The sequence below is a fragment of the Sturnus vulgaris genome, chromosome 3 (assembly GCF_052056855.1).
Source record: "Sturnus vulgaris isolate bStuVul1 chromosome 3, bStuVul1.hap1, whole genome shotgun sequence".
Classification (NCBI taxonomy): domain Eukaryota; kingdom Metazoa; phylum Chordata; class Aves; order Passeriformes; family Sturnidae; genus Sturnus; species Sturnus vulgaris.
Window position 1 is genome coordinate 8,943,842 of NC_142245.1, and position 23,868 is coordinate 8,967,709.

General features: G+C 44.6%; 2 protein-coding genes across 5 annotated transcripts in view; one reads left to right on the forward strand and one right to left on the reverse strand.

The window, feature by feature from the left end:
- The first annotated feature begins 1,779 nt into the window (after positions 1 to 1,779).
- UGP2 (UDP-glucose pyrophosphorylase 2) lies at positions 1,780 to 22,274 on the forward strand. Of its 3 annotated transcripts, none has more exons than XM_088160952.1 (10): positions 1,780 to 1,851; positions 7,867 to 7,994; positions 8,527 to 8,634; positions 15,464 to 15,649; positions 17,068 to 17,201; positions 17,836 to 18,133; positions 19,107 to 19,304; positions 19,490 to 19,732; positions 20,159 to 20,263; positions 21,184 to 22,274. In XM_088160952.1, exons 2-10 carry the CDS (start codon positions 7,881 to 7,883, stop codon positions 21,289 to 21,291), a joined length of 1,494 nt encoding a protein of 497 aa, XP_088017078.1. In that variant the 5' UTR covers positions 1,780 to 1,851; positions 7,867 to 7,880; the 3' UTR covers positions 21,292 to 22,274. The 3 variants fall into 3 exon arrangements, with proteins under 3 accessions (XP_088017078.1, XP_014745677.1, XP_088017079.1); XM_014890191.2 differs by lacking the exon at positions 1,780 to 1,851 and adding an exon at positions 2,250 to 2,455; XM_088160953.1 differs by lacking the exon at positions 1,780 to 1,851 and adding an exon at positions 3,202 to 3,330.
- Positions 22,275 to 22,854: 580 nt separating this feature from the next.
- The window catches only part of VPS54 (VPS54 subunit of GARP complex), a 45,824-nt gene continuing 44,810 nt past the window's right edge, over positions 22,855 to 23,868 (reverse strand). For both annotated transcript variants that reach the window (XM_088160948.1, XM_088160949.1), the window contains exon 24: positions 22,855 to 23,471. In XM_088160948.1, the coding sequence (XP_088017074.1) occupies positions 23,366 to 23,471 (106 nt within the window). In that variant the 3' untranslated portion in view covers positions 22,855 to 23,365. The remainder of the gene's footprint in view (positions 23,472 to 23,868) is intronic.

Below are 23,868 nucleotides of genomic sequence, written 5' to 3' on the forward strand. Positions count from 1 at the left end.
TGTTCCCTTCCTTCCATGAAATGCATTGGAGGGAGTGTTTTCCCCTGGTTGCACCACAGTGAGACAGGTTACTGGAATTAGTTTTATTGCTGCTTATTACCCTTTATCTCTGCTTCTTACCCTGTAAGTCATGCCTGTAATTATCCTTTCGAAGGATAGCTGTACAAAAGTTGCCCTTATCCAGAGATTATCTAGGTTGTACTTGGCTTGCAGGTGTTTGATGTAGGCTCATAGCAGAGCTGAGCTGTAGAAAAAGAGCAACAGATTTAAACCAAAGCATTTTAATTAACAGTGGAAGGACAGAAGTGGGGCTGATCTTGCATTTAAGATAACAGCAAGCTCCCATCAATGTCTAGAGAAAAGAATCAGGATTTTGCTGAAGCTCTGGAGTGAATCCTGGACTTTTTTCCTAGTGGATCCAGGGCATAAAGAGGATCATCTTCCCTGGTGTCAAGAAGGCAGCATGCAGTGAGCCCTGTACTGTCTGGTGGTACAAAATGAAAAGGGATGATCCCAGGTCCAGTGGACTAGGATGTTAAATTCAAAGGGTCTTTGCATTTGTGGTTTTCTTAAAAAGCCAAGGAACAGGCAGATATAGAAATAAGACATCCCACCCCCAAATGGACTGGCTTATCCTGGTGGTTATCTGGTTTATCCCAGAGAACTTATAGGGCGCTTCAGCCAGGAGGGATGAAGACCACCCTGCCAGGCAAGGCTGCACCCATCCACCTCTTAAAACTGGAATTCAGCAGCACCCTGCCAATTCCCACACCCCTCTCCTCATGGTAATAGGGCACTGGTCTGGTCTGCAGCTTGACTCTGTGTGGATGTAAGGATTTATATGATGTGGATATGATGTATTACATACGATTTTATATACAAGCATATATTGCAAGGCCATATAGAGCTGATTTTTAAAAAAATGAGAAAGTAAAAACCAGGGTAGTGATTTATGGCAGGCAGGGTCACGGGGGTTTCTCCTGTAACTGGGTGTCACCACAGTGCACAGGGAAGGCCAAGCACTGCTGTGAAGTGTCTGCAGGCAAAAATAGGGAAAATATTTGACAAAGAGGGAAATCACAGCCTAGCTCAGGAGCAATGCTCGGCCTCCAGCACCTGTGTCCTTCCCAGGGCTGCTGCACCAGCACGGCACCTCCCCAGCACTGAACGTGGCCATGGACTCGGGACGCAAAACCATGGGAGGAGATGCTTTAACTCACTCCATAAATCATAAATACTTAACAGAATCACAGAATCAATCAGGCTGGGAAAGACCTCTGGGATCACTGAGTCGAACCTGACCGGACACCACAGTGTCAGTTAGACCATGGCACTGAGTTCCATGTCCAGTCTTCCCTGAAATACCTCCAGGGACGGTAACTCCACCATCTCCCTGGGCAGCCCATTCCAATGTCAAACCACCCCTTCTGTGAAGAAGTTCTTCTTATTGTCCAACCTAAACCTCCTCTGGCGCAGCTCGAGGCCATGTCCTCTCATTCTGCCACTGTTTACCAGGGAGAGTAGGCCGAGTCCCACGTGGCTACAGCCTCCTGCCAGGGATCTGTGGGGCGAGAAGGTCGCCCCTGAGCCTCCTTTGCAGCGGGTGCAGCACGCCTAGCCACTGCTCACAGCACCCGTGTCCCTGACCCTCGGCTGGCCCCGCGCCGCCGCTCCCTCCCCGCTTCCCGCGGACCCCGCGGTCCCCGGGCCCCGCCCACTTCCGGAGGCGGCGCGCGCGAGGGGCCCGCCGGGATGGGCGCGGGCCCCGCCCCCGCCGCTGGGGGAGGGGGTGGGCGGGGGCGCGCGCAGCACGCGGGTCCCCGCCCCCCTCCCGCGGTGCCGCAGGACGAGGTGGGTTCGGCGCGGCCGCCGCCGGCACCACCCGGCCCGGGCAGGGGGGCCTGCGGCGCGGCCCGGCCCGGGGAGGCGGTGGGGCGGGGCGGGGCGGGGCCGCCCCCATCCTGGCGGCCGCGCGTAGCGGGCGGAGCGTGGGGCGGCCGCTCCGGCCCGGCCCGGCCCGGCCCGGCCCGGCTTGTCCCGGCTTGTCCCGGCTTGTCCTGGCTTGTCCCGTCCCACCCCATCGCGTCCCGGAGCGGGGAGGAGCCGCGCCGGGAGCTCCCCGGGGAGGCGGGTGGTCCGGCCCGGTGGGGAGGGGAGGGTCGGGGGTGGTGAAACCCGGGGCGCGGCGGGTCCGCCTCTTCCATTGATGAAATTTAAATTGCTCGGGGTTCACCGCCCGCCCGCCCGCCGGCCCGGGTGGGACTGCTCGGCGGAGGGGCAGCGCGGCGGGCTGGCGGGAGCTCCCAGTGAGGCCGGGGTGGCCGCCTCTTCCCGCTGCAGCCTCCGCAGGGGCGGCAGCCGCGCTCCGGCCCTTCGCTGCCCGCCGCAGGGCGGAACCCCCCGAGCGAGGGTTTGTTTGTTTATTAAAGCGCGAAAATGTCGGCTCTCGTGAAAGGTAAGCTGACGCGCTTTGTTTTTCTCGGCTCCTCCGCCTTGCGTACGCGGGGCTGCGCTGTGTTTTTGGTCCGCGCTCGCCGTGGCTCGGGGGTAGCAGCTGGGCTGCGATGTGCCCGGACTGCCCCGGAGCCCTGGCCGTGATCTGGCGGCGGGGCCGGCCCGACTCGGTTTGGCTCTGCGGGCGCACGGCAGGATCGGGCGGCGGGGCTGCGCCCAGGGCTGTGTGCTGCCAGGGGCTGGGGTATCCTGCGGGACCTCGCCAGCACAAATCGCCATTCTCCACTTAGTCCTCTGGTAAAGTTGCGGGAGGATAGATGCCGAGGTTGAACGTCTTTGCTTTTATTTTTTTATTTTATTTTTTTTTTTTTTTTTTAATTTTAAACATTCTTTGAAGGTTGATTATGTTTTGCCGTTTTTTGGTCCCTGTAGGCTTCAACGCTCTCCTTTACTCCTCTCCGCATGTATGAGTGTTTGTGTGTACGTGGTCTGAGTTTTGGATTCCCTGTAAAACAGGGAACCAGACCACAAAAGGTCATTTTGGGAAGAAAAATTACTTTGGTGCATTGTCTTTGCAGTTTTCTTTCCCTGTTTCCCTATATTCCTCATGGTGAGGGTGTGCTTTTTTGTAATGAAATACGTGCCTATAGGGTTCCTTAATATAAATGCTCGCAGGCCTATCAACAAATGTTATTCTGCCTGCAGAAGGAACACGGGGAGGTCGTTTGCTGTGCAAACTTGGGAACTTTGGCCTCAGAGAAATTACAGTCTCTCACACAGTGGATGTCCGGGGCTGGACAATGCTGGCTGTGTGAGGGCACCACCTGTCTGCAAATGACCTGTGGCACCTGGGCAGAAAGCAGGCAGCTGGAGGAGGCAAGTGTTTCTAGCACGTTGCTCAGCCGGCCACTCTGAAAGTTATCAAGATAAATGCTTGTGAAGTTGATTAGGAAAATATATTGCTAACTGTTTTTTAAGTGGAATTGGCTTATCTCAGACTCTGCTGAAGGTAGCCATCTTGCAGAGAAGTGCTGTTATTTCTGAAACGGAAAGCTGTAGAAACCCATGTAAAGATCATAATTGGTTTTTAAAATATTATCAGAGACTTGACAATCCTGAAAGCCGTAAAAAAACCCCAAAACCATCCACTGTTTAGACACTTGTCAGGCCAATAGTACTAAAACATGCTGTCATATCAAGTGATATTTTAGCATGAGGATCATCTGCTAAACTGGGAAATTCAGCTGTGTAACACCTAAACTCTTGGTATGTGCAGCTGGTAAGAACAGCTTCCTAGGTTGCTCATCCGTCAAGAAGAGTTAGAGCATAAAGTTTTCACTTCATGTGTGCTTCAGTCCAGCATGTGTTGGCAAATTTTACCTCTAGTAGTAGGAAAATATTTGTAGATGCTGAGTGGGTATGTTCAGTTCTAAAATTCAAAGTAGTATTTGTTAGCATTGCATGGTATAGTGTGGGTATTTAAAGAGACTTTTATCCCTGCCAGAGATAAAAATTGCCTTGAACTTTAAGCGGAATTGTTGGAAGTTAAGGCATTCACTCTGTACCCTGATCACAGAGTTCAAGGGTAGAGCATTTAAAGTTTAGCTGAGTATGGTAACTTACTGGCTGCCCTTCTTGGGTTTTATGCATTAGTCTGGCTCCAGGGTCTCCAGGGAGACCTAAATTATTTTCTGCTGTAGGTCTTTCTGTATATGTACTTGGATTGCAAGAGTAATCACAATTTATAACCCTCAGCCTGAGATTCCCTACTTTTTCATGAAAAGTCCTTGCTTGACTTGTCCCACAACTCCCTCCTGTGCTGCCTCCTTGTACACACAGTACCGAGGCAGTGAAGTTCTCTTCTTAGTGGATTAATGAACGAAGTTAATCAATCTTAGCATTTTCTCTGCTTTTAATGTAGAATAAGAGGAAGGACAGCAGAAAGGAAATATGTGCAAGCCCCTCAGTAAGAGGTAACCACTGTTCTGTTCTTCTGCAGTTTTCTTGAGATCTGCCCTTTATATTGTTTCTGGTAGTGTACAAAGTCCTTCTTTCTATTGGCTTGCTCTGATGTACCATGATTAGTTTTTTCATATGTCAGTTATAAAATTAGGCATCATAAACCCACCAATACTCTTCTGTGTGCTGGAGCTTGTGCTGTGAGGGCAGGGGCCAGGTTAGCAGTCAGAGCAGAGCACAAAAGCCTGCTAGAAATAACAGTGGGTGGGAGCAGGAGGGTTGGAGTGAAATTCTCCATGCATCAAACACCACCATGAACTTAACTGAAGTGCCATCCTGTCTCTGCTGCTTGGGGGGACATTTTCTGGCAAAGGCGTTAAAAGTGAGATAGCCTGTGTGGTCATTTTTTCAAAGGCCAGTGTTCTCTGAGGGCTCAACTATTTAGTCATGCTCTTCTGGTCTTTGTTCATTTCCTGTGTGGGCAGGTCCCCCAAGAGTCTTCCACTACCTTATCCCACCCTTTTCTTATGTCTGATGAGTGTTCAAGAGCACTGGTTTCATAAAAGTGGGTTTAGGCTGAAGTATGATGCATTGGTTACGAAATAGCTGGGAAGAGGCATTTCTTTTTTACCATAATTTGCAATTTTATGGCCACGTGTATCATTGGAAATCTCTTCCCGTGATTATCCAGCACCTCAGCCTCCTATCTGATTTTTAGAGGCACAGTAACTACTTTTCATTATGGCCTTAGGAAATTTTAGTTGCCTGCAGGAAAGAACTGCTTTCAGATATGCAGTTGCACTGGCCTTTCAACTTCCTTGTTGCTGCTGGGTGAAAAGGGAAATCAGTCTTCATCCAGGCTGTTATATTCAGCTGTAGTTTGTGTTAAAGGGCTGCAGTTGTCTTTCTGACAGCCATAGGCTGAGATACGTGAATACCCGCTTCTTCCCAAAACCTCTAAGGGGCAGCAGGAGCGACTAGAGCCAAGTTCGCTCATAGTATGCACCGATCCTGCTTTGGGGAGCCTTTAGAAAGTGCAGCCCAAGTCCTGGTGGTCGTTTCCAAGATAAATCTGCAAAGCCTCTGCCTCACAGTGGTATGTTAAAAGGAGAAGAGCTGTTGCCTGCTGTTTCTCTCGGCCTTTAGTTACAGTATTCACATTCTTACCTATGCGGAATAGATACTTTTCTTGCACCAGGCAAGCACATGTTTTTATGGACTCCAGCCATGTCCTTCCTCTCTCTTTCCCTGTAATAATAATAATAATTGGACTAACAGCTCTAGCAATGTTCTGCCCCAGCAACTGTGTCCTGACACACTGGGCCTAGGTGAGGCTGAGGGGTCACAGTAGTTGAAAAATGTTAAATGTAAAGCCTAAATATCCCACAGTGCTGATGAAGGGTACGGCACTGGCAGCTTTGGCAGGCTGGGGTTCGGTAAGAGCTGTCCGATCCACCTGCTGCTCTGCGTGCCTGATGCCTGGTATTGGAAAAAGCAACAGGTCTGCTTTGCTTTCCTGTGAGGATGTTGGTGGTCAAAAGTGTTTGGCGTTTTCTCATTCAGTTTGTAAAGAACTTAGACTATTACAGAAAAAAAAAGAACCCTAAACTAGGACATTTTCATCTGTTTACTTTTATGATGCCTTTTAATCTCGATTTGTTTGTGATGTTGCTTAGTCTCTAAGTGCTTTTTTTTCTGGTAGACACAAGTCTTTTGGCTAATATGAGCAGAACAAGCTTTTCCTACTCACATGGCAGCGCAGGGAGGCTGGCTGTGCCTCCCTCAGCCCCAGTGTGTTCCATGGCATGAAGGTCTCTGGTGAGACTTGGGATTTGCAGAGTTCCTTACGAGATGTGTTGCATCACACTGGGAGGTTCAGATGTTTTACAGGCCAGCAAGCAGTGAGAAATGGCCTCTGTTGTTGCTGTAGCAGAAGTGGTGTATTGTAACATGTTGCAGGGAGGAACAGAAACATATGAAAGCATCTCCTGGCAGTTGTTTACCTGTGCATCACCCCAAAGGGCAGGAATGAAGGGAGCACTTGTAGCAGTTAGTTAGGTATTAAGTATGAGGCTGGTACACACCTTGTTTTTCTGTAGGAAAAAGTGCTTCCTGGTGGAGAGCTGTGTTTTTACACATTTGACCTGGAAAGATATGCCTACCAGGATTTTAACTCCCACTTGCTTTTACTACTAAATGAAGCATTTGATTTAAGAGGACCTATTGTTCAGTGTACTGTTCATCTTGAGCTGGTGTTTTCCCGTGTTGCACCACACATACTATGTGCACTGCAGCACTTGTCTGTCTTTTTTTTTTTTTTCTCCCTCCCCTACCTGCAAAACAGTGCAGTCAGGAAAATGGCTTCTGTGGGCTTCAAAGCAAGGATTAGATACTGTCACTGAGGCTGGGGCTGTAGAATACTTTGGTTAGAAAAATAAAATCAAAATTGCATTAAATTAACCGTCTTTGGCTTTCTTAGACATTCTCAATTGAAGAGCCTTTTAATGCATGATCTCAATAAGTAGATTTTAAATGCAGGTTCCTCTTCTAACAATGTTTTCTGTCAGTGTTCCTCTGTTCTCTTGTAAAGTTCCCTCCTGTCCCTTTTTTGCACTAGTATTCAGAGTGTTTCTAAAATCCAGCTATATTTGGCAAAACATCACTCTCTGTGTTACAGGGAAGTGATCACTCAAGGGATTTGGCAGAAATTAAATTAACTGAGGTCTTTAGAGAACATACTCAGAATGTCTTTTGAGAATACACTCACTTCCAGTGCTTTCTGTTGGAAAAGAAAATCATGTTCTCTCCTGGTTCTTTCTACAGGGTGGACTTTACAGAATATTTGTGTATTTACTCTTTTTCACGTTTGTGGAGTTTATCACTTTCAAAAACAAAACAAAGTGATAGCCCAATTTCCTAGGTTGCTTAGTAACTGAAATGCATGCTGTAGTGTGAAAATGCTCATGGCAAAGTAAGGGAATGTTTCCTGGAACAAACAGAAGATCCTGTGAAAGTGCACTGTATAAATAATTAAAGCTTATGTTTTTATTTGCTTGTGGAACAGAGGGATACCATCAATCACAATGTTCTACATAACTTTTCACAAAGAAAATTCTTATTTTTCACACTTGCTAAAGTGTGTTGATGTGGTAGGATATGACTTCTCTAGCAAAAAAGTGCGGTGCTGCAGATTTTTGGATGCTTCTTGACATGGACCATTGGCCCTTTGTGGTACTTTTGAGTTTTGAAAGAAGGGTCATTATTCTTTGGGCCCAGTTTAAGATCTATTCCCCAAGTAACTAGGAACAAAAACTTTAGATTCCTGGAATGCTAGCACAGCAATAAAACAAGACTAGATTTTATGAGTTTATCAGTCTTTTTAAAGAAAATTGAAGGCTATTTGTAGTGTAATTAAGCTAGTTCATTTTAAAAATAATTTTCTTTTTATTCAAGATTTCAGCAAAGCAATGTCTCAAGCTGGCTCCTCACAGTTTCAGGAAGTCATTCGGCAGGAGCTGGAGTATTCAATGAAAGTAGAACTTGATAAGATACTTGCGACCGCACACTCAAATGAGAGAGAGGTAAGAAGCATGGAATGGATTCTACTCTGAGCATGAGAAATGGGATGCAGGATACTGAGGCAAATCTCAGGAAAGAGATAAATTTTCCAGATCTTTATTTTTAGGACCTGCTCTGATTCTGTGTGGAAGACTAGCCAGGATACAATGTCAGTAGCAGACTTTCAGTTCCCTCTGAACTGGGTGACAGAGTTACTTAGTGTTTAATCATCTTTAGTTATTAAGGGTTCTAAGTAGTCTTCAGTGGATTACAGAAGGGGAGGGTACAGGTGTTATCTTCAGTATTGGGCCAAATTATAATGGTTATGATTTTGACTTTGTATGTCTTTGTATGATTTTGGTTTTGTACTCTGAGTTTTAGTGAAAATGAGGTTTTGGTAACTTCTGGAATTCTACCTAAAGTGTAGCATGTTTACTTCAGTGCCAATGAAATTACTATTGTGAATAGACTGTACATCAATTCATAGAAATGTTTCTGTGATTGAGTAGGTGTGCACTGAATACCAGCATTAACTAATGGATTTCTTCTTTGTAGCACACTAAAAAGGACCTAGAAGGATTTAAGAAGCTATTTCATAGATTCCTACAAGAAAAGGGACCATCTGTGGACTGGGGGAAGATTCAGAGACCTCCAGAAGATTCCGTAAGTTGTGATTAAGTGACAGTTTGTAAGGAAAAATAAAACTGGTAATTGCTACTTAAGGCAAATGATGTATTCACCCATCAAATGGGTCTATCTGCCGTGGTTCTATAAAACAATGTAGGACAACACTTTGGGTTCTAACTGAGAAATATTTGTTGACATATGTTGTACGTCTTCCTGAACATCAGGTTCTGCTTACCATATGTGTCAAGTTCTTTGGTATTATTTTGTTAGCTGCTCTGGAAGCAGAGGAACAAAATAGGACAGATGCTATCTCACCATTTGGTGCCTTCTATGGAGTAAACTTGTGTTAGGGGATAAATAGGGAGGACCCTTGTTGTTCCCATTTCCCTCCTGCCTGTAGAAGGAGGTTGCACGTCTCAGATAAGACTGTTTTCAGCAGTCCTTTATGTTCAATAATTTAAAAGGGACATATGGCAAGTGGGCTGGGTAATAGAGCTCATTTAGCAACTTCTGTAACCTGCAGCAGCTCAGCAAAACAAGGACTTGATTGTGGGAGGTTTTGGAGTCTGGTTTTCTAATGTTGTCTGTGTTGTTGTAACTTATTACCTGTAATTTGAGCTGCTGCTGAAAAAGCACTATGTATTTTTTTCAGCACTGTTTAGTACTGAAATAAATACTTCCTATTAAACCTAACTTCATTTTACTGATTTGTCAGTGGCCTTAGGCTCTCCTTTGACTCTTGTGTAACAAATGGTGTAGTTGTGCTACAAATTCTTGCTTTTCCCAGCGTAGTGATCTTGGCATATTGCAGGAATTCTGTGTGCTCCTAGACCTGTGGTTTCTCTGAGGCTCTCTGTGTGCCTCAATCGAGGCTCTGTTTCCCATGAAAGGCAGGCTGTCTAGTTACTTCCAGAACAGATGCAGGGCTGCTCTATAAAGCGTTGAAGAATGATGCTGTTTTAGAGCAAGTCTAGGGTTTTTCCAAGGTTGAGTGTTTTCTTTTAACTTCAAAAACATGTGATGTCTCTTTTCTGTACTGTAACACTGAATGAAGTGTTGCTTTGGGGAGAGAAGTCTGCCCTGAGTGAAGAGGCCAGGATGGGAAATGGGAGTTCTAGATAATATGACTTACAAGGAAGGCTGAAGAAAAGGGGATTTCTTTCAGTGTAGGGGGGCTGAGACTTTGGTGAGGGGCAATAGGCCTTTTAAATATGTAAGAAGGTAGTTAGGACAATCAAAGGAATAAACTGTTCTCTGTGCCAAGAGAAGGAACTAAATTACGGAAGTTTGATGTGAGTGAATGGCTGCTTTGTGGAGAGGAAGAGCTGTTGTCTATTTTTCAAGTTTTGCACACTTTCAGAGGAAAAACTTACAAGTTCTGTAAAGGTCTGAAAGTACCCAGGTGGTACATCTGGAGCAGATGTCAAATTGGAGGTTGTGGTAAGGCTCTGAAATAGACTGGGGGCATATTCCCAGGCATGGCAAGCTGCTAAAAAAGAACTAAGAGGAAAGGCCTAACTTAAAGTCACAGAGGACTGAGTGGAGAAGGGCAGAATTTCTTAGAAAGAGTATCTCTTTTTCCTTATGACCTGTAATCTAATTCTCAAATGTGTTGCTGTGCTATGTAGCAACTTTTTGGTGAGGGAGAGAAAGGTAAGAATTCTGCAAAATCAGGTCACTTCTGGTCCAATGAGATGCATGCATGATGGAAAATGAAATTTTGCTTTCTAGCATAAACTCTGAATCAAGTAATCATGCTTGTTAAGTGCCACATAAGAGAGCTAGGGCAAAATATCTGAAAACAAGCTTCCTTCCGTGCCTTCTTCACTTTATAGTAAATACACTTTTCTTGAGAGATACTTTGACTTCCTGATCTGACAGGAAGTGTTTGAGCGCTTATGAAAACTGAAAGCAAAGTTAAATTCCCCTTTTTTTTTTTTTTTCTCCTTTTTGCTGACCATAAGATTTCTATCTCTCTCCCTGCTGTGACCACTCCCTCCTTTTTAATGGGTCAGTCATGTCAGGGACATACTGTGGAAAATGAAAAGAGTTCCTCATAAGACACATTCCAAGGGACCTTCTCCCAGATTGTTTTTTGCTGAGGAGTATGACTTGTGGAATTATTAAATAAAAGTTGATTTCTTGAAGACCAGACTTTCAGAATTACTAGTCTGGCTGGTACGAGCTTTTAGAAGGGGTAAAGGGGGATAACTTTTGAAGGGCTGCAGTGCTGAGTTCTTTGGGACAGGTATCCATCCGTGAATGCATATTGTGTTTGAATGCTTCTGTTCAGTTCCAATTGAGTTTTCCTATCCTAGCTATATTCCTCGGAGCATATTCTCTTCCTGCTCTCGTTAGAACAGCACAGAGATTGGTGTATAGATGAAGTGTTTGCTGGTAATCTTGCAAGTGATTTATAATTGCCTGTAGGGATGATCTTATTTTATGAGGTGGTTGGATGCTTGGCTGCTTGGAGAATCTTACATGACAAGGATCATGGCCTAGAAAGCATCAAATTCTCTGCAGTGTAAATTTATTTGCCTGTGATTGTTTTGGAGAATTGTTTTGTTGCTGGGAATTCTGGCATAATAAAGCTGACGTATAATCTTCAGCAAAAAGCATATGTTGAGGTATCTATGTGCCTCTGTGTGTATAAACACACAGACATACGTGTGTATCTGTAAACAGAGGCACACAAAAAATCTGTCCAAGTGTGGGTTTGTTGCTTTTTTATTTATTTAGTAGCTTAAAAAAGTTCGTGAATAGTTTATTGGATTTATGGGCTTTTAGGTGAAGAGTTAGAGGGAAGAGTGTTTCAGGCTTTTGCCCAGTGCCAAGGGACCATGCTGTGCAGAAACAGAATTTCTGATCAGACTTCTGTAGGTCATCTAGTGTGTTATCTGTTGTATTTGTTCTCTAAATATAGCTTCTGCTTCTTCCCGAAGACAACTAAAGGCTCCTTTCAGTTGAAATTGAAACAGAAATTACTGCTTTGTAGTATTTCTGTTTTTCTCTGCAATGGGAGATTTCATCCCTGACCTCCATGTTTTCAGTGTAACAACTTAATACTGATGCCAGTAACAGAAGATTGAACCCATTTCACACTATATTGGTAAACTTCTGACTTGTTTTTTCCCTTCCAGATGCTTTGCTTTCATATGTCCAAAGGCTTAGTGATAGCTCGCATAGTTAGGACTCATTACTGTTACAGTCTCCAGAGAAGAAAGTACACTGGGATTGCCAGTTAACAGGGAGAGGAGGTAAAGAATGTGGACATGGCAAGTGTAACTTAATCCCCTCGATGTAGATTACAGCAATCTGTTTGTTTGAATTGGAAGCAATAGCAAAGTCCTGCTGGGAGGCCTCTGAGAGAACTGCAGTGATCAAGTTAACCTCAGAACAGCAGTGCAGAACCTCATCTGGGATGTAAAGAGAGCATCTGAGCAATGTGAGTGTGAAAGGAGCTTGTCTATTAGAGCCTTTGTTTTTTTCTTCCCCAGTGGTTGGATTCTTGTCTGCTGCTCATGTTGTCATCTCAGTGAGCTATATCATGAAGGAAAAGAATGAATGTTATGCTCTTACTCAAAAGCTAAATATCTTCTTAATCTTCAACTTTAGAAACAGGTTTTAAGGGTTCATAGAATCATGGAATGATTTGGAAGGGACCTTAAAAATCATCTTGTTCCACCCCCTTGCCATGGGCAGGGACACCTTTCACTAGACCAGATTGCTCCAAGGCCTATCCAACCTGGCCTTGAACTCCTCCAGGGATGAGGCAGCCACAGCTGCTCTGACTGACTGGTTCCTCTGCTTTATTACCCTCAGAGTAAAGAACTTCTTGCTAAGATCTGATATAAATTTCTCCTCTTGTAGTTGGAAACTATTTCTCCTATCAGTGTCAGCCTGTGTAAGAAGTCTCTCTTCCTCTGTAAGCCCCTTCTAGGTGCTGGAATGCTGCTGTAAGATCTCCCAAAGCCTCCTCTTCTCCAGGCTGACCACCCCCAGCACTCTCACCTTGACATCACAGGAGGGCTGTTCTCTCTCCGATCACTTTTGTGGCTCTCCTCTGCACTGCTCTAACAGGTCTACAGATTTTCTGTGCTGAGGACTCCAGACCTGGGTGCAGCACTGCAGGTGGGGTCTCACAAGGGCAGAGACCTCTTCATTTGGTGCTATTTCTAGAACTGTCCCTTCGTGATGAGTAAATGTTTCCTTGAACTTTAAGTACACATTAACTTATAGGGGCGTCTTCCTTTCTGGTCTGCCCATGATGACAGCCCTGATGCTCATTTTGTCTGCCTCTGACAAACTCTTGCAAGCTTCCTTGTAGTAGGAGTAGGCTGCTGGAATCTGTTAGTCAAACTCCAAACGTTGCCTCATCCAGGCTGTTCCAAGAAATTACTTCTGTGACATTGGCTGCAAAACAAAAGAAGCTGCATATGTTATCTTAGAGCAGTCCCAAACTGCCAGATGTGTCTCAAGCAAGTAACACTGCAGCTATGCATCTGTAAGACATGTCATTCCTGCCCCTGTTTTTTTCCTGTAGAATCTCTCCATCAGCACTTACTTACTTGTCAAGCACACTGTTCCAAACCCTTCGAGCAAGAATTGATTTTTGTTACTGTGGAGTGCTTTTCCAGTTTTGTGCAAGCTTGTAGGTGATAAGGTAGTTGTGCATATTAGTGCCTGCACATGGCTGGCACTGTTGGATTGATGTTGGACTGGCATCCAGCATTCCTGGTGCTGCAGTATTCCTGCTGGAACTTGACTTTTCAACATTTGTTATTCTCTGAATTAAAGACCCTTCAAGATCCAGGGCTTTATTGCCAAGCTGACGTTTCCAATGACTGTGCCAGAAGAAACTGAAACATTTAGCGAGGCTGAGTCATAAATTTTGTGTTGTAACTGGTGCAACATCCAGTGAACTGACTCCCTGATGGAACTGTTACCTTCTTCAGGACTTTTACTCTGAACGTTCTGCAAAAGCTGTTTTCAAGCATGATAGCGAAAGCCTCAAAAGGTAATTGGCACTTTAGCAAAAGATTTTTGAGGAAGTCTGGCCCTGAACTGAGTGTCAGACTTCCTGCTTTTTGTGAGTGATGCAAGAAGACATAGTGAGACTTGAAAGTTGAGAATTTTTTTGGATGTTCAGATGGTGTCAGAACATCATGGATGTGACTCGCATCCCACCCAGCTAAAGCTCAAGATGAAATGTTTTTAATCCATGTACAAGTCTAATGGAGGGTGTTACTGACCTTGGAGTGGATGGGAAGCAGTAAATCTGAGCATAAATCTCTGTAGGTCCTACTGGTAGCAGAATGTTCATTGATCTTCCTGATGTACCTCCAAGATATTAAACCCAGGATTTATCATCTCATTGTTAATGAGAAGAGCAGTTGTTTTCAGAGTGTTTCAGCCTGAACATAATCTGTTTTTGACAAAGCACAGCAAGAGTCTGCTTTTTGTGCACTTCTGTTCCCGAAAAGTTCCTGGTAGTTTGGAAGGAAGCTCCTGCCTGTGTCCTCATGAAATGGCAGTGATTGTGGTGCTGCTTTGTCTGAGCCACGAGAACTCCACGTGGACTTGCGTTATCTTGCAATACATCCTATAGGCTTTCCAGATCCCATGGGGCAGAATTTCCCTAATGTGAGGGATCTGCCCTGATCTGCTACCCATGGTGTCCCAGAATGCTGGAATTGCGCAAGCCATCCTCTCTGCCCCCGCATATGCCAGTAAGAAATATGACCCTTGTTCCAGAGCAGTGTGAATTTCCATTTGAACCCCAGCCCTTGCCCAAAGCAAACACAGCTCTGAAAACTCTCTGCATATATTTGGTTTTGAAAACCAGCTGTGGATCTTATATACCCCTTATCAGAATTAAAATATTTTTCTAGCAGCTGGAATGCTACAGCACTGGAGCACCAGGGCTTTTCTTCAAAAGAAAATCTCTAGAAGGGCAGGCTAAAGGATAATTGTATTGATTCTGCTTGAACAGTTTTGGCATGATTCTTACTGTGGCGTTGTTACCATTATTTCTTTGAATTAGGGGACAACAGTACCTAATGTGAGGCATACTGTCATTGTGAGCCTGATTTTGCTGTCCATCACGAGCCTCAAATGTAGCCCAGACTTTGTTCTTAAACCTGGAGGAAACAGCTGTCAGTGAGGTAGAAGACTTTCTGTAAGGTTTATTATGAGCTGGATGAACACCTTCTGAAAACTGCAGAAGAACTAGGAACTCTCTTCCACTCTGTATCATGCTGTCGGGAGAAATGAATTGTATCAGAGTACTGGCTGGAATAAGAATCAGTTAGACTGAGTTAAAGAACCAACATTTTCCCAAGAGTGTTGCCTTTGACAACCTCAGAGTGCAAAAAAAAAAAATAGCTGAAGCTGCTCAGGAAAGGAAAGTTATATGCCTTGCAAGTAGATCCTGGTTCTTAAATTGTGGCCTGACTGAAGGGGGAGAGGGGCATCCTATGGGGCAGTGAGTTAGATCGTTCCCAACGAAACCCCCTCCCCTTCTGCAGGGCAGGAACAGGGTTGTGACAAGTGGCATAACTGGCCCGAATTCTCATCTGCAAGAAGCTAATGGTGCCTGGTGTCACCAAGTGTGTAGAATCTCTTGAGAAAAAGAGGCTTTTTATTGTAGTAACAAACCAGGTTATTTGTATCATTACAAAACTGTCATTGTAGACTCACTTTGCAGTTGTTCTTTAGTGTTGTTAGGCATGTGAATAAATGTAGGTCTTATCATCAGATTCTAAGTTTTCAAAGTTTTTAGGAGAAAGCAATTTCTTTCTGAATATCTAACTCCTGGGTATTTTTTTGTTTGTTTGGTTGGTTTTTTAATTTGTTTTTCCAGATCCAGCCCTATGAGAAGATCAAGGCCAGAGGCCTGCCTGATAACATTGCTTCTGTCTTGAACAAGCTGGTGGTGGTGAAGCTCAATGGTGGCTTGGGCACAAGCATGGGCTGCAAAGGTCCCAAGAGCCTCATCGGGGTGCGGAATGAGAACACCTTCCTGGACCTGACAGTGCAGCAGATCGAGGTAATAATGTTTAATGAGCTTTGCTTGCTGTGTTGGAGGAGGCAACACACACTGAAGTGCTCCTGCATGGCTTGTTCAGAGGGATCAAGTGGAGGTTTGCCAAAGGAAAGAGGCAGGAGAGAGAGGGAGATGAGGTGTGGTCACGGTGCTGGGGGTGAAGCAGAGAATTCCTTTGGGAAGAATGGACATGAAAGGGACAGTGCAGTCAGCGACTGAACTCTGTGCCCCCCACGTGTTAGCACAGGTGTGATCCAGCCTGTGCACACCAGGCTGGACAGGGGGATTGTGTCCAGGAACACAAGTAGTCACAATGTAGAACTTGTGGGGTCTGGGTAGCTCCTGGGCTTGGTTCTGACTCCTCCAGCTGCAAGTTTATCTTTTCAAAAAAGGGGTATGTGCGTTAGAACAAAGCTTTTCACAGCAACTCCAAGTTCCTTGATTCATTTAAACTCTTGCACTGGAAAAGATTGCTGGCATTTTCCTCTGAAGAAAGAGGAGCAAAAGAAAATAGCAGCTGCTGATGTTGGGAGAGAACAGTTTGGCTTATGTTTTTAATGCTGAATATTTCTCTTACAGCAGATAATGAAGACAGTTATTAGAGTAGGAGGTGGGGTGTGCCTGCTCCATGGTTTCTGAAGTGCCAACAGTTTTTGCCCCAGTGTGATGTTGTTTGGAGTGGCTCCCCCATGTGTATTAGATAATTCTATGGCAAACTCAAATTTATATCCGACTGGTGCAGCCCTTTCTCGAAAGCATCACTGTGGAAGTCTCTGATTCCACGTAAATTTAATGATCCCAAATGCTCCAGCAGAGGAGGGTGAGCTGATACACAAAGCTTAAAACTCAAGGGTCTATTTCTTTTTCCCCTGCACCTTCTATTTTCAGTGGAACTACCATGATCTGACTTTTTTGCCTTTGTTGTGCACGTGGAAATGCTCTTATGTATTTCAGCTCCATCCTATAGATTCCCAAATAATTAATGTGGTGATGTTTCATTTATTATGTGCTCTTGATAAAATTGTCCATCTCTGTCTGCCAAGAAAACTTGGAAGTACTTCCTGTGCAGAGACAGTGTGGAAATGCCACCTTGACAGACTGCAATAATTTGATGGAAAACATGCATTTTGTAATCAACAGTAGCTAAAACTTGAAATGATCATTTTGTGGCATTATGATTTCAAATTTCAGACCTCACTAATTAAAGATACATTAATGTATTTTATCTTTACAACTAACAAGTATTTATTTTCCTTTACCTGATTTATTATACTTTCTGTAGCATAAGTGTATCTTTTTTTTTTCCTCATGCATTCATTATTTCCAGTCCATTTAATCTAATTTCTTTCTCCCAAAATCTCACGTGTCAGGAGTTAGAGCTAATAATACATGCTGAATTTACCATTTATTTCCCATGTCAGCACTTGAACAAATCCTACAACACTGATGTTCCTCTGGTTCTCATGAATTCCTTCAATACGGACGACGACACAAAGAAAATCCTGCAGAAATACAGTCACAGCCGTGTGAAGATATATACTTTTAATCAAAGCAGGTATCAAAAGACTTCTCCACTTGTGGTAGAAGGAAAAACTTGCTTGTTTCTCCATATTCCAAATGGGGTGGATTTGAGTTTGAGGTGCTGGGGTAGCAATGGTGACTTCTATACCCATGTTCAGTCTGTTTTGGGCCTTGTGGAGAGACTGAAACATCAGGGGGTTGGGCAGAGTCAAGGGCAATGTGTTGAAATTGGGGAGAAGGGGATGTGTGGGCCCCAGTTTATAAGAAATGTACAAACAGTGGTGTACTGGATGCTGGCCACTTGATTCCTGAATTTGCTGTTAGTATCCTTGGGCTCTGGAGGGAGACAGACCATGCTTCCTTATGAAGAACAAACTCTAATCCAGGTGGCTGCTGGGGTCACAGGTGTGTTTGATATGCTCTGAATGTGTCTGTCAGAGGAAAGTTGGTTTGCAGTGTGGTCTGAGAACTGCAGCTTTAAATCCTTGAGTAGATTTCATTCTGTAGCTTCTTAGTGACAGCTCAGAATTTGGGTGGATCTTCCATTTCAGAATACTCAGGAAAAGCACACCTCCAGAAGCCCATGGAGCTGCACCTTAACTGTAGTATTTTTATTTTATGCTAGTCTGACATTGGTGAGAATGTAACAAGACCCATTGTCCTCACAGGTATCCCAGAATTAACAAGGAAACTCTGCTGCCAATAGCCAAGGATGTCTCTTACTCAGGAGAGAACACGGAGTGCTGGTACCCTCCAGGCCATGGAGACATCTATGCCAGCTTCTACAACTCTGGACTGCTGGACAACCTCATCGCAGAGGGGAAGGAATATATTTTTGTGTCCAATATAGATAATTTGGGTGCCACTGTGGACCTTTACATTCTTAACCACCTCATGAACCCACCCAATGGAAAACGCTGCGAATTTGTCATGGAAGTCACAAACAAAACCCGGGCAGATGTGAAGGTAAAGGGAGATGGGTGAGAGACTGAGTGTGTTGGTGGCCATCTCCAGCCTCCTCTGAATCCATGGATTCAGATATACACCCAGTCTCATAGCTATTTTAGGCACCATTTAACACATCAGCTCGGATCTAATTTGAGATGCACAAAATCAGCAAGTTTAGGGAGTTCTAATCCATGGAACAGATCTCATCTGTGTTCTGGGCAGCAGCAAAGGACAGTCTGGGCTGGACTGGAAGCACAAGTGATTTGTGTAGGGTGCAGGTCACAACCTCTGCACCTTCTCCAAACTGTCACATACACAGGGGCAGACGCTTGAAGGTGGAAGCTTGAAAACAGCACTGAGGGCTGGGATGCAGCAGTTGTGTCTCACAGAAAACTGCCTGAGCCACTTCCCAACCCTGCCTTGCACAGCAGTGTGTGGCACAGCTGCCCATCTGTTCCTGCCCTAACGCCTGGCTTTGTACAAAGTCCAGTAGTGACATTTCTCAGACGTTTATGATGTGTATCAAATACTTGTAGCCTGCAGTAATTTGTCTTGTAACTGTGCTCTCTTCTTTTGTATGTGAGAATGAGGATTTGGATTTTCTCTGTATTCATTAGGGAAGCTCTGATTTAGCCCTATAAAAGCATAATGCACTGTAAGATTACTTTAATTTAGCATTTGCTTCATCATCTAACAAAGTACTGCTGAGGGTGATTTTTGTCATCAGCAGCATTTGCAAAATATTCTCAACAACCTTCAGTAAAGGAATTAACTGTATTGGAGTGCTGAAATATGATCAGTGGATGGTCCTGACTGTACTTTAAACATGCTCTATAATTAGTAACCTGGTAGCTGGTTACTAAAAACAAGAAATGTGTTTTCTCTGGAGTTCAACTTCAAATGCCAATTTTGACCAGTGCATCTGCCTGTGTTGAGGGGAGGATTTCTCTGGCTTCTCATGAACTTAAACCCTCTCATTTGCCCCTTGCAGGGTGGCACGCTGACGCAGTACGAGAATAAGCTGAGGCTGGTGGAGATAGCTCAGGTCCCTAAAGCACACGTGGATGAATTCAAGTCTGTGTCGAAATTCAAAATATTCAACACCAACAATTTGTGGATTGCTCTGTCTGCAATTAAAAGGCTGCAAGAGAAAAACGCCATTGACATGGAAATCATTGTTAACCCAAAGGTAATCAGCTGGCAAGGATTTAGAGGACACTGACCCAAACAAACTTTTAGTGTCTGGGTGGGTAACAGGCACTGCTGCCTCACAGAGCCAGACTGCAGGGTGAGGGTGGAGCTCTGGCTGAAGCTGAGCTTCAGTTCTGAGTGCCAGGACCTGCTCCATGTGTTCACGTGAGTTTTCTCTTCCAGACTCTGGATGGAGGCTTGAATGTTATCCAGTTGGAGACTGCAGTTGGTGCTGCTATCAAGAGTTTTGAGAACTCTCTGGGGATAAATGTACCTCGTAGTCGTTTCCTGCCTGTGAAGACCACCTCGGATCTCTTGCTCGTGATGTCCAATCTGTACAGCCTTAACGCGGGGTCTCTAACGATGAGCGAGAAGCGTGAATTCCCAACAGTGCCTCTTGTCAAACTGGGAAGCTCCTTCACAAAGGTAAACACCTGGTGTTCACCTCTTCGAATAAAGATACAGTTCACAGCAGTAACTGAATGAAAAGTGAGGTTTGCTTTATCTACCTCTGCCCACCTCGGTCTTCTCTTTTGCTCTTGGTAAAGGCTGTGAGAATACAGGTATTTACCATGCATATGAGGTGCTCCTACACCCCTCAGCTGAGCAATGGGAGGTGAGCTGTCTGTGTGTGCTCCCCAGAGCTGGCCCAGCACTAGTGGGCAGCCCCCTTAGTGCTCCTAACACTTGTTTCTGAAAGAAATCACAATTACAAAGTAGCAAATTTTATATTGATTCAGATGTAGGTTATAGGAAGGTTCCTGAAGGGGAGCTGTCAAGAGGCTCCTCCCGTGCTTGTCTTAATCCACAGATGGCTTTAAAACTGTCTTTAATATTTCCTCTTTCCAAAAGGTTCAAGATTACCTGCGAAGGTTTGAAAGTATTCCAGATATGCTGGAGCTGGATCATCTCACAGTTTCAGGTGATGTTACATTTGGGAAGAATGTTTCATTAAAGGTGAGTGTGCAGTGAGGATGCTGCTGGAATAAACATGACTGATCTCTGCTCTTTGGCAATTGATTCTGAGGCAGTGCCTGTACACAGGGTCCATAGGAGCAGTCCTGGGAATTGGGTAACTGGCCCAAAGATGGCAGAAGCCATGGCTGGACAGTGACCCTTGTGATGGAGCACAGGATGTTACTGCCAGAGCTGCTGCTCCATGCAGCCCAGGCTGAGAGGAAGTTTATTTATGAACCTTGAAAGCACCATAGACGTGACATCTCTCTTCAAACACTGCTGCCATCTGTGTCATTTAGCTCAGTCCCCACCTCCCCTCCCAGGCTGGCCTTACCACCCCTTTTTGGGCCCTTTTGCATTGTTTTGGGGTTCTCAATTTATTAGTACATGGTGGAGCTGAGCAAGCTAGTTTCTCTCTCAAATTCTTCCTTATGATCTTGCCAGTCCTGGCAGCATCTGCAGTTCTCTAGGGCAGTTTGGCAGATGACAGGGGTGGAAGGTGGTGCAGCATACCTTGGGCTCTGAGCTGTCCCTCTGTCCCTACATTTGCTGTTCAGCTGGAACAAGTCCTTTCTGGGACACACCCAGGGGTGGGGGTAACGTTTTTCCACTTCAAAGCAAGCAGACACTACAAGAGCCCTTAGAGCAACCATGTCTTCAATTAAATTAGCAGTTCTGCTTGTAGGCCTATAGGATATAGCATGGTAATTACAGAGGTTCCAGAAGTGCTTGTTTAAAACCTTTTGTTCTGGGGGGAAAAGACCCCCAAATATGTATGCAGAAACAATGCAACTAACTGCATTTGGGCTCTGGCTGTGGTACAGCTGACACTTGATTGCTCCTCCAGACAACCTATTCCCTCCTTCCACATCAACAGGTAACACGTTTCTGAACCCTTGTTTTCTTTTCTGTAACCCCAGGGAACAGTCATCATCATTGCAAACCACGGTGACAGGATTGACATCCCAGCTGGAGCTCTACTAGAGAACAAAATTGTTTCTGGCAACCTGCGGATCCTGGACCACTGAGTCCAGGAAAGGGCACAGTCAGGGCTGCGGCTGCTGTGCCAGACCAGCCTCATTGTGGAAGAACCTTTTAAGCATTAGAAATCTAAGTACACAGAGGGCCTATGCTTTGTCATCTTCACAGCACCCTGCAGTATTAATTTAAAATTAATTTCTCTTGCTTGTCTTTAAGCAGCCACATAAGTGCCATGGATATGCGTAAGTAATGCTTCAGTCCTTAAAGAGATTCTGTAACTCAGTTAATATAACCTTGAAGTGCAATACTGTTTGTCTTGCGGGAAGATGGACAGATCTTCTTTGATAAGAAGTTCAGAGGTTCGCCTCAACCATGCAGTAGTTTTGAATGCTTATAACTGCAGAAATAAAGCTGTGAAGCAATACATGTGGGACAACATGGTTGGCAGCTCCTGTGACGTTTTAGGAAGGCACAGTTGAAAACCAAAAGTTTCACTACTGCTAAACAGGCTCTTAAAACCCTGTATTTCATGTGCTCACAACCTGTAGCCCTCTTCAAACCCCCTCCCCCCAAATTACAAGTGGGATGTCCTATCCCAGTTGTATGTCGAGGTACTGGGGTAAGGCTTGTCAATACCTCCATTTCCGTATTGTGAGAGTGGGAATCATCCGTGTTCCAAACTTGCCCAAAGAATCCAATACTTGAGAAAAATGCCTCAGTAGCCACGTGTGGTGTTTGCTTTTTCACATCCCATTTAAGACTGGATCTCCTGTTAAGATCCAAATCTTTGATCTGCCCTCTTTTTTCAATAAATGGATCACATTGACTACACCTCTGTTCATATTGTCACAGGCATGTATGTTAATTTATCTTCTCTTGAGTTCCTAAATTTGTACAGGAATCGAAATACCTGTCCTGATCACTATTGATTTCTTAATGTTTCTCTTGTATTTACATGCAGACAACTTTATTTTATAAGCTTAGTATAACACTGGTATATATCATTAAAGAAGTTGGTCTTTAAAAACAACTGTGATTTTAGAGCTTTATTTTGACTGACAATGAATGACATGTGTTATGCTGGTCAGCATGCCTGGCTGAGGGCACCACAGGCAAACACACACTGCAGCAGACCAGTCCATCAGCCATGATCCACTCAGGGTTAGGCACTCGACTGGGATCAGGTACAGAGGGGTGAGGTGAGAAACACAGGCACTTGTACTGAGTACTGGCAGCCTCCAGTCTGTTAAAGGTAGTATTAAAAACTCCAAAATACATGGATAACAGCTGCACTCCTTAATGGTGCTGCCTTTTATAAGCAGCCTAAAATCTTTAAAATTCTTCCTGCCCTGTTCTTTGTGTCCCTGTCACTCCCTGCTGGCAGGGACCAGGGGCAGCTGGAGTTGGCCATCCTTATACCAGCCTTTTTTCCACCTTCCAGTTCCCTCAGGAGCCCCTACTACCCTGCCACTGCTAACGAGGGTCAGGTCACTCCTCTCTCACAGGGAATGGCTTTAAGGAACTGGCCCTTGCTTAGAAAATCTTGTCCTCAGATTTCAGGTCCTGAGAAATCCCCTGGAACAGGACTGCTCCCTAACAAAGCTGAATCCTATAGGCAAGCAATCAAAAGACATTTATTTATATAAAGTTCTGTAAAAAAATAAATTTTAGAACAGCATAGTTTCATAGAGAAAAACATTTTCTACAGCGTTCCAACTGCAAGATTTGTATATTGTACCATCATTAAATAAGGTGGGAGACCATGTGAATTTCATTGCACTAGAAGAAATGCAAAGCATCTTTTTAATATAAAGATATACAGAGCATTCTAGACAACTACAGCTGTGTTACAGCTATGTGTTCTTTTGGATTTGGTCCAAAGAAACCTGAGCCTGTTTCCAGAGAGAATGAAAAAACATTGCACAGACAGCTGATCACTTGTTTCTTGCTGAAGGAGACTGGAAGGATCTCTCCCTGCAGCTCCCTCTGAGTCTAAGCTCCCCCGACTCTCAATCCTGCCCTTTCTGGGGCTCTGGGCTCAAGTATTCACCTCACCAACATCACACTGCTTAGAAGAAAGTCAGTCTGTTGTCAGAGCCAAGTGACTGCCCCAATGGATTATCACCTCTTCTGCTCCCAGATCTCAGCCATGTTTAGATCTAAATTGTTAAGGCCTTTCAGAGCTTGAAGGTTTCCAGTGTAAAAAGCCACATCTGAAGTAACCAGCCTGCAATGAAACACACAAGAAGATTAGAATGTGACCCCATCACATCCACCTGGAGTGCCTGGACAAGCAGACAGGGTTTGTCAAGGACTTTGGCACACAATTGCTACAATACATCTTCAAATCCTAGGCCTGGATTAGGTATTTTAACTATCAGTTCAAAACTCAATGCTATGGATGTGGTTTATTTTACAGCAGTGATCATCCATAACAGGATTACTGCTGGGTGTAAAACTAGTTCTAGGGAAGGGAGATGAAACCATGAGTTCAGAAATTCAGCAGGAATTAGGCATTTAAAACTTCTATTCTCTTGCTGTAATCCCGGGCTTATCTAGACTTAAACCCCCAATTCCATTCCAACTAAGAATATTAATTATTGCAACATTAACTTCTGTATTCT

Coding starts and splice junctions, on each gene's coding strand:
- UGP2 (XM_014890191.2), top strand. Junction 15,650..17,067: donor TGACAGTGCAGCAGATCGAG/GTAATAATGTTT, acceptor TTCCCATGTCAG/CACTTGAACAAATCCTACAA. Junction 18,134..19,106: donor AAACCCGGGCAGATGTGAAG/GTAAAGGGAGAT, acceptor TGCCCCTTGCAG/GGTGGCACGCTGACGCAGTA.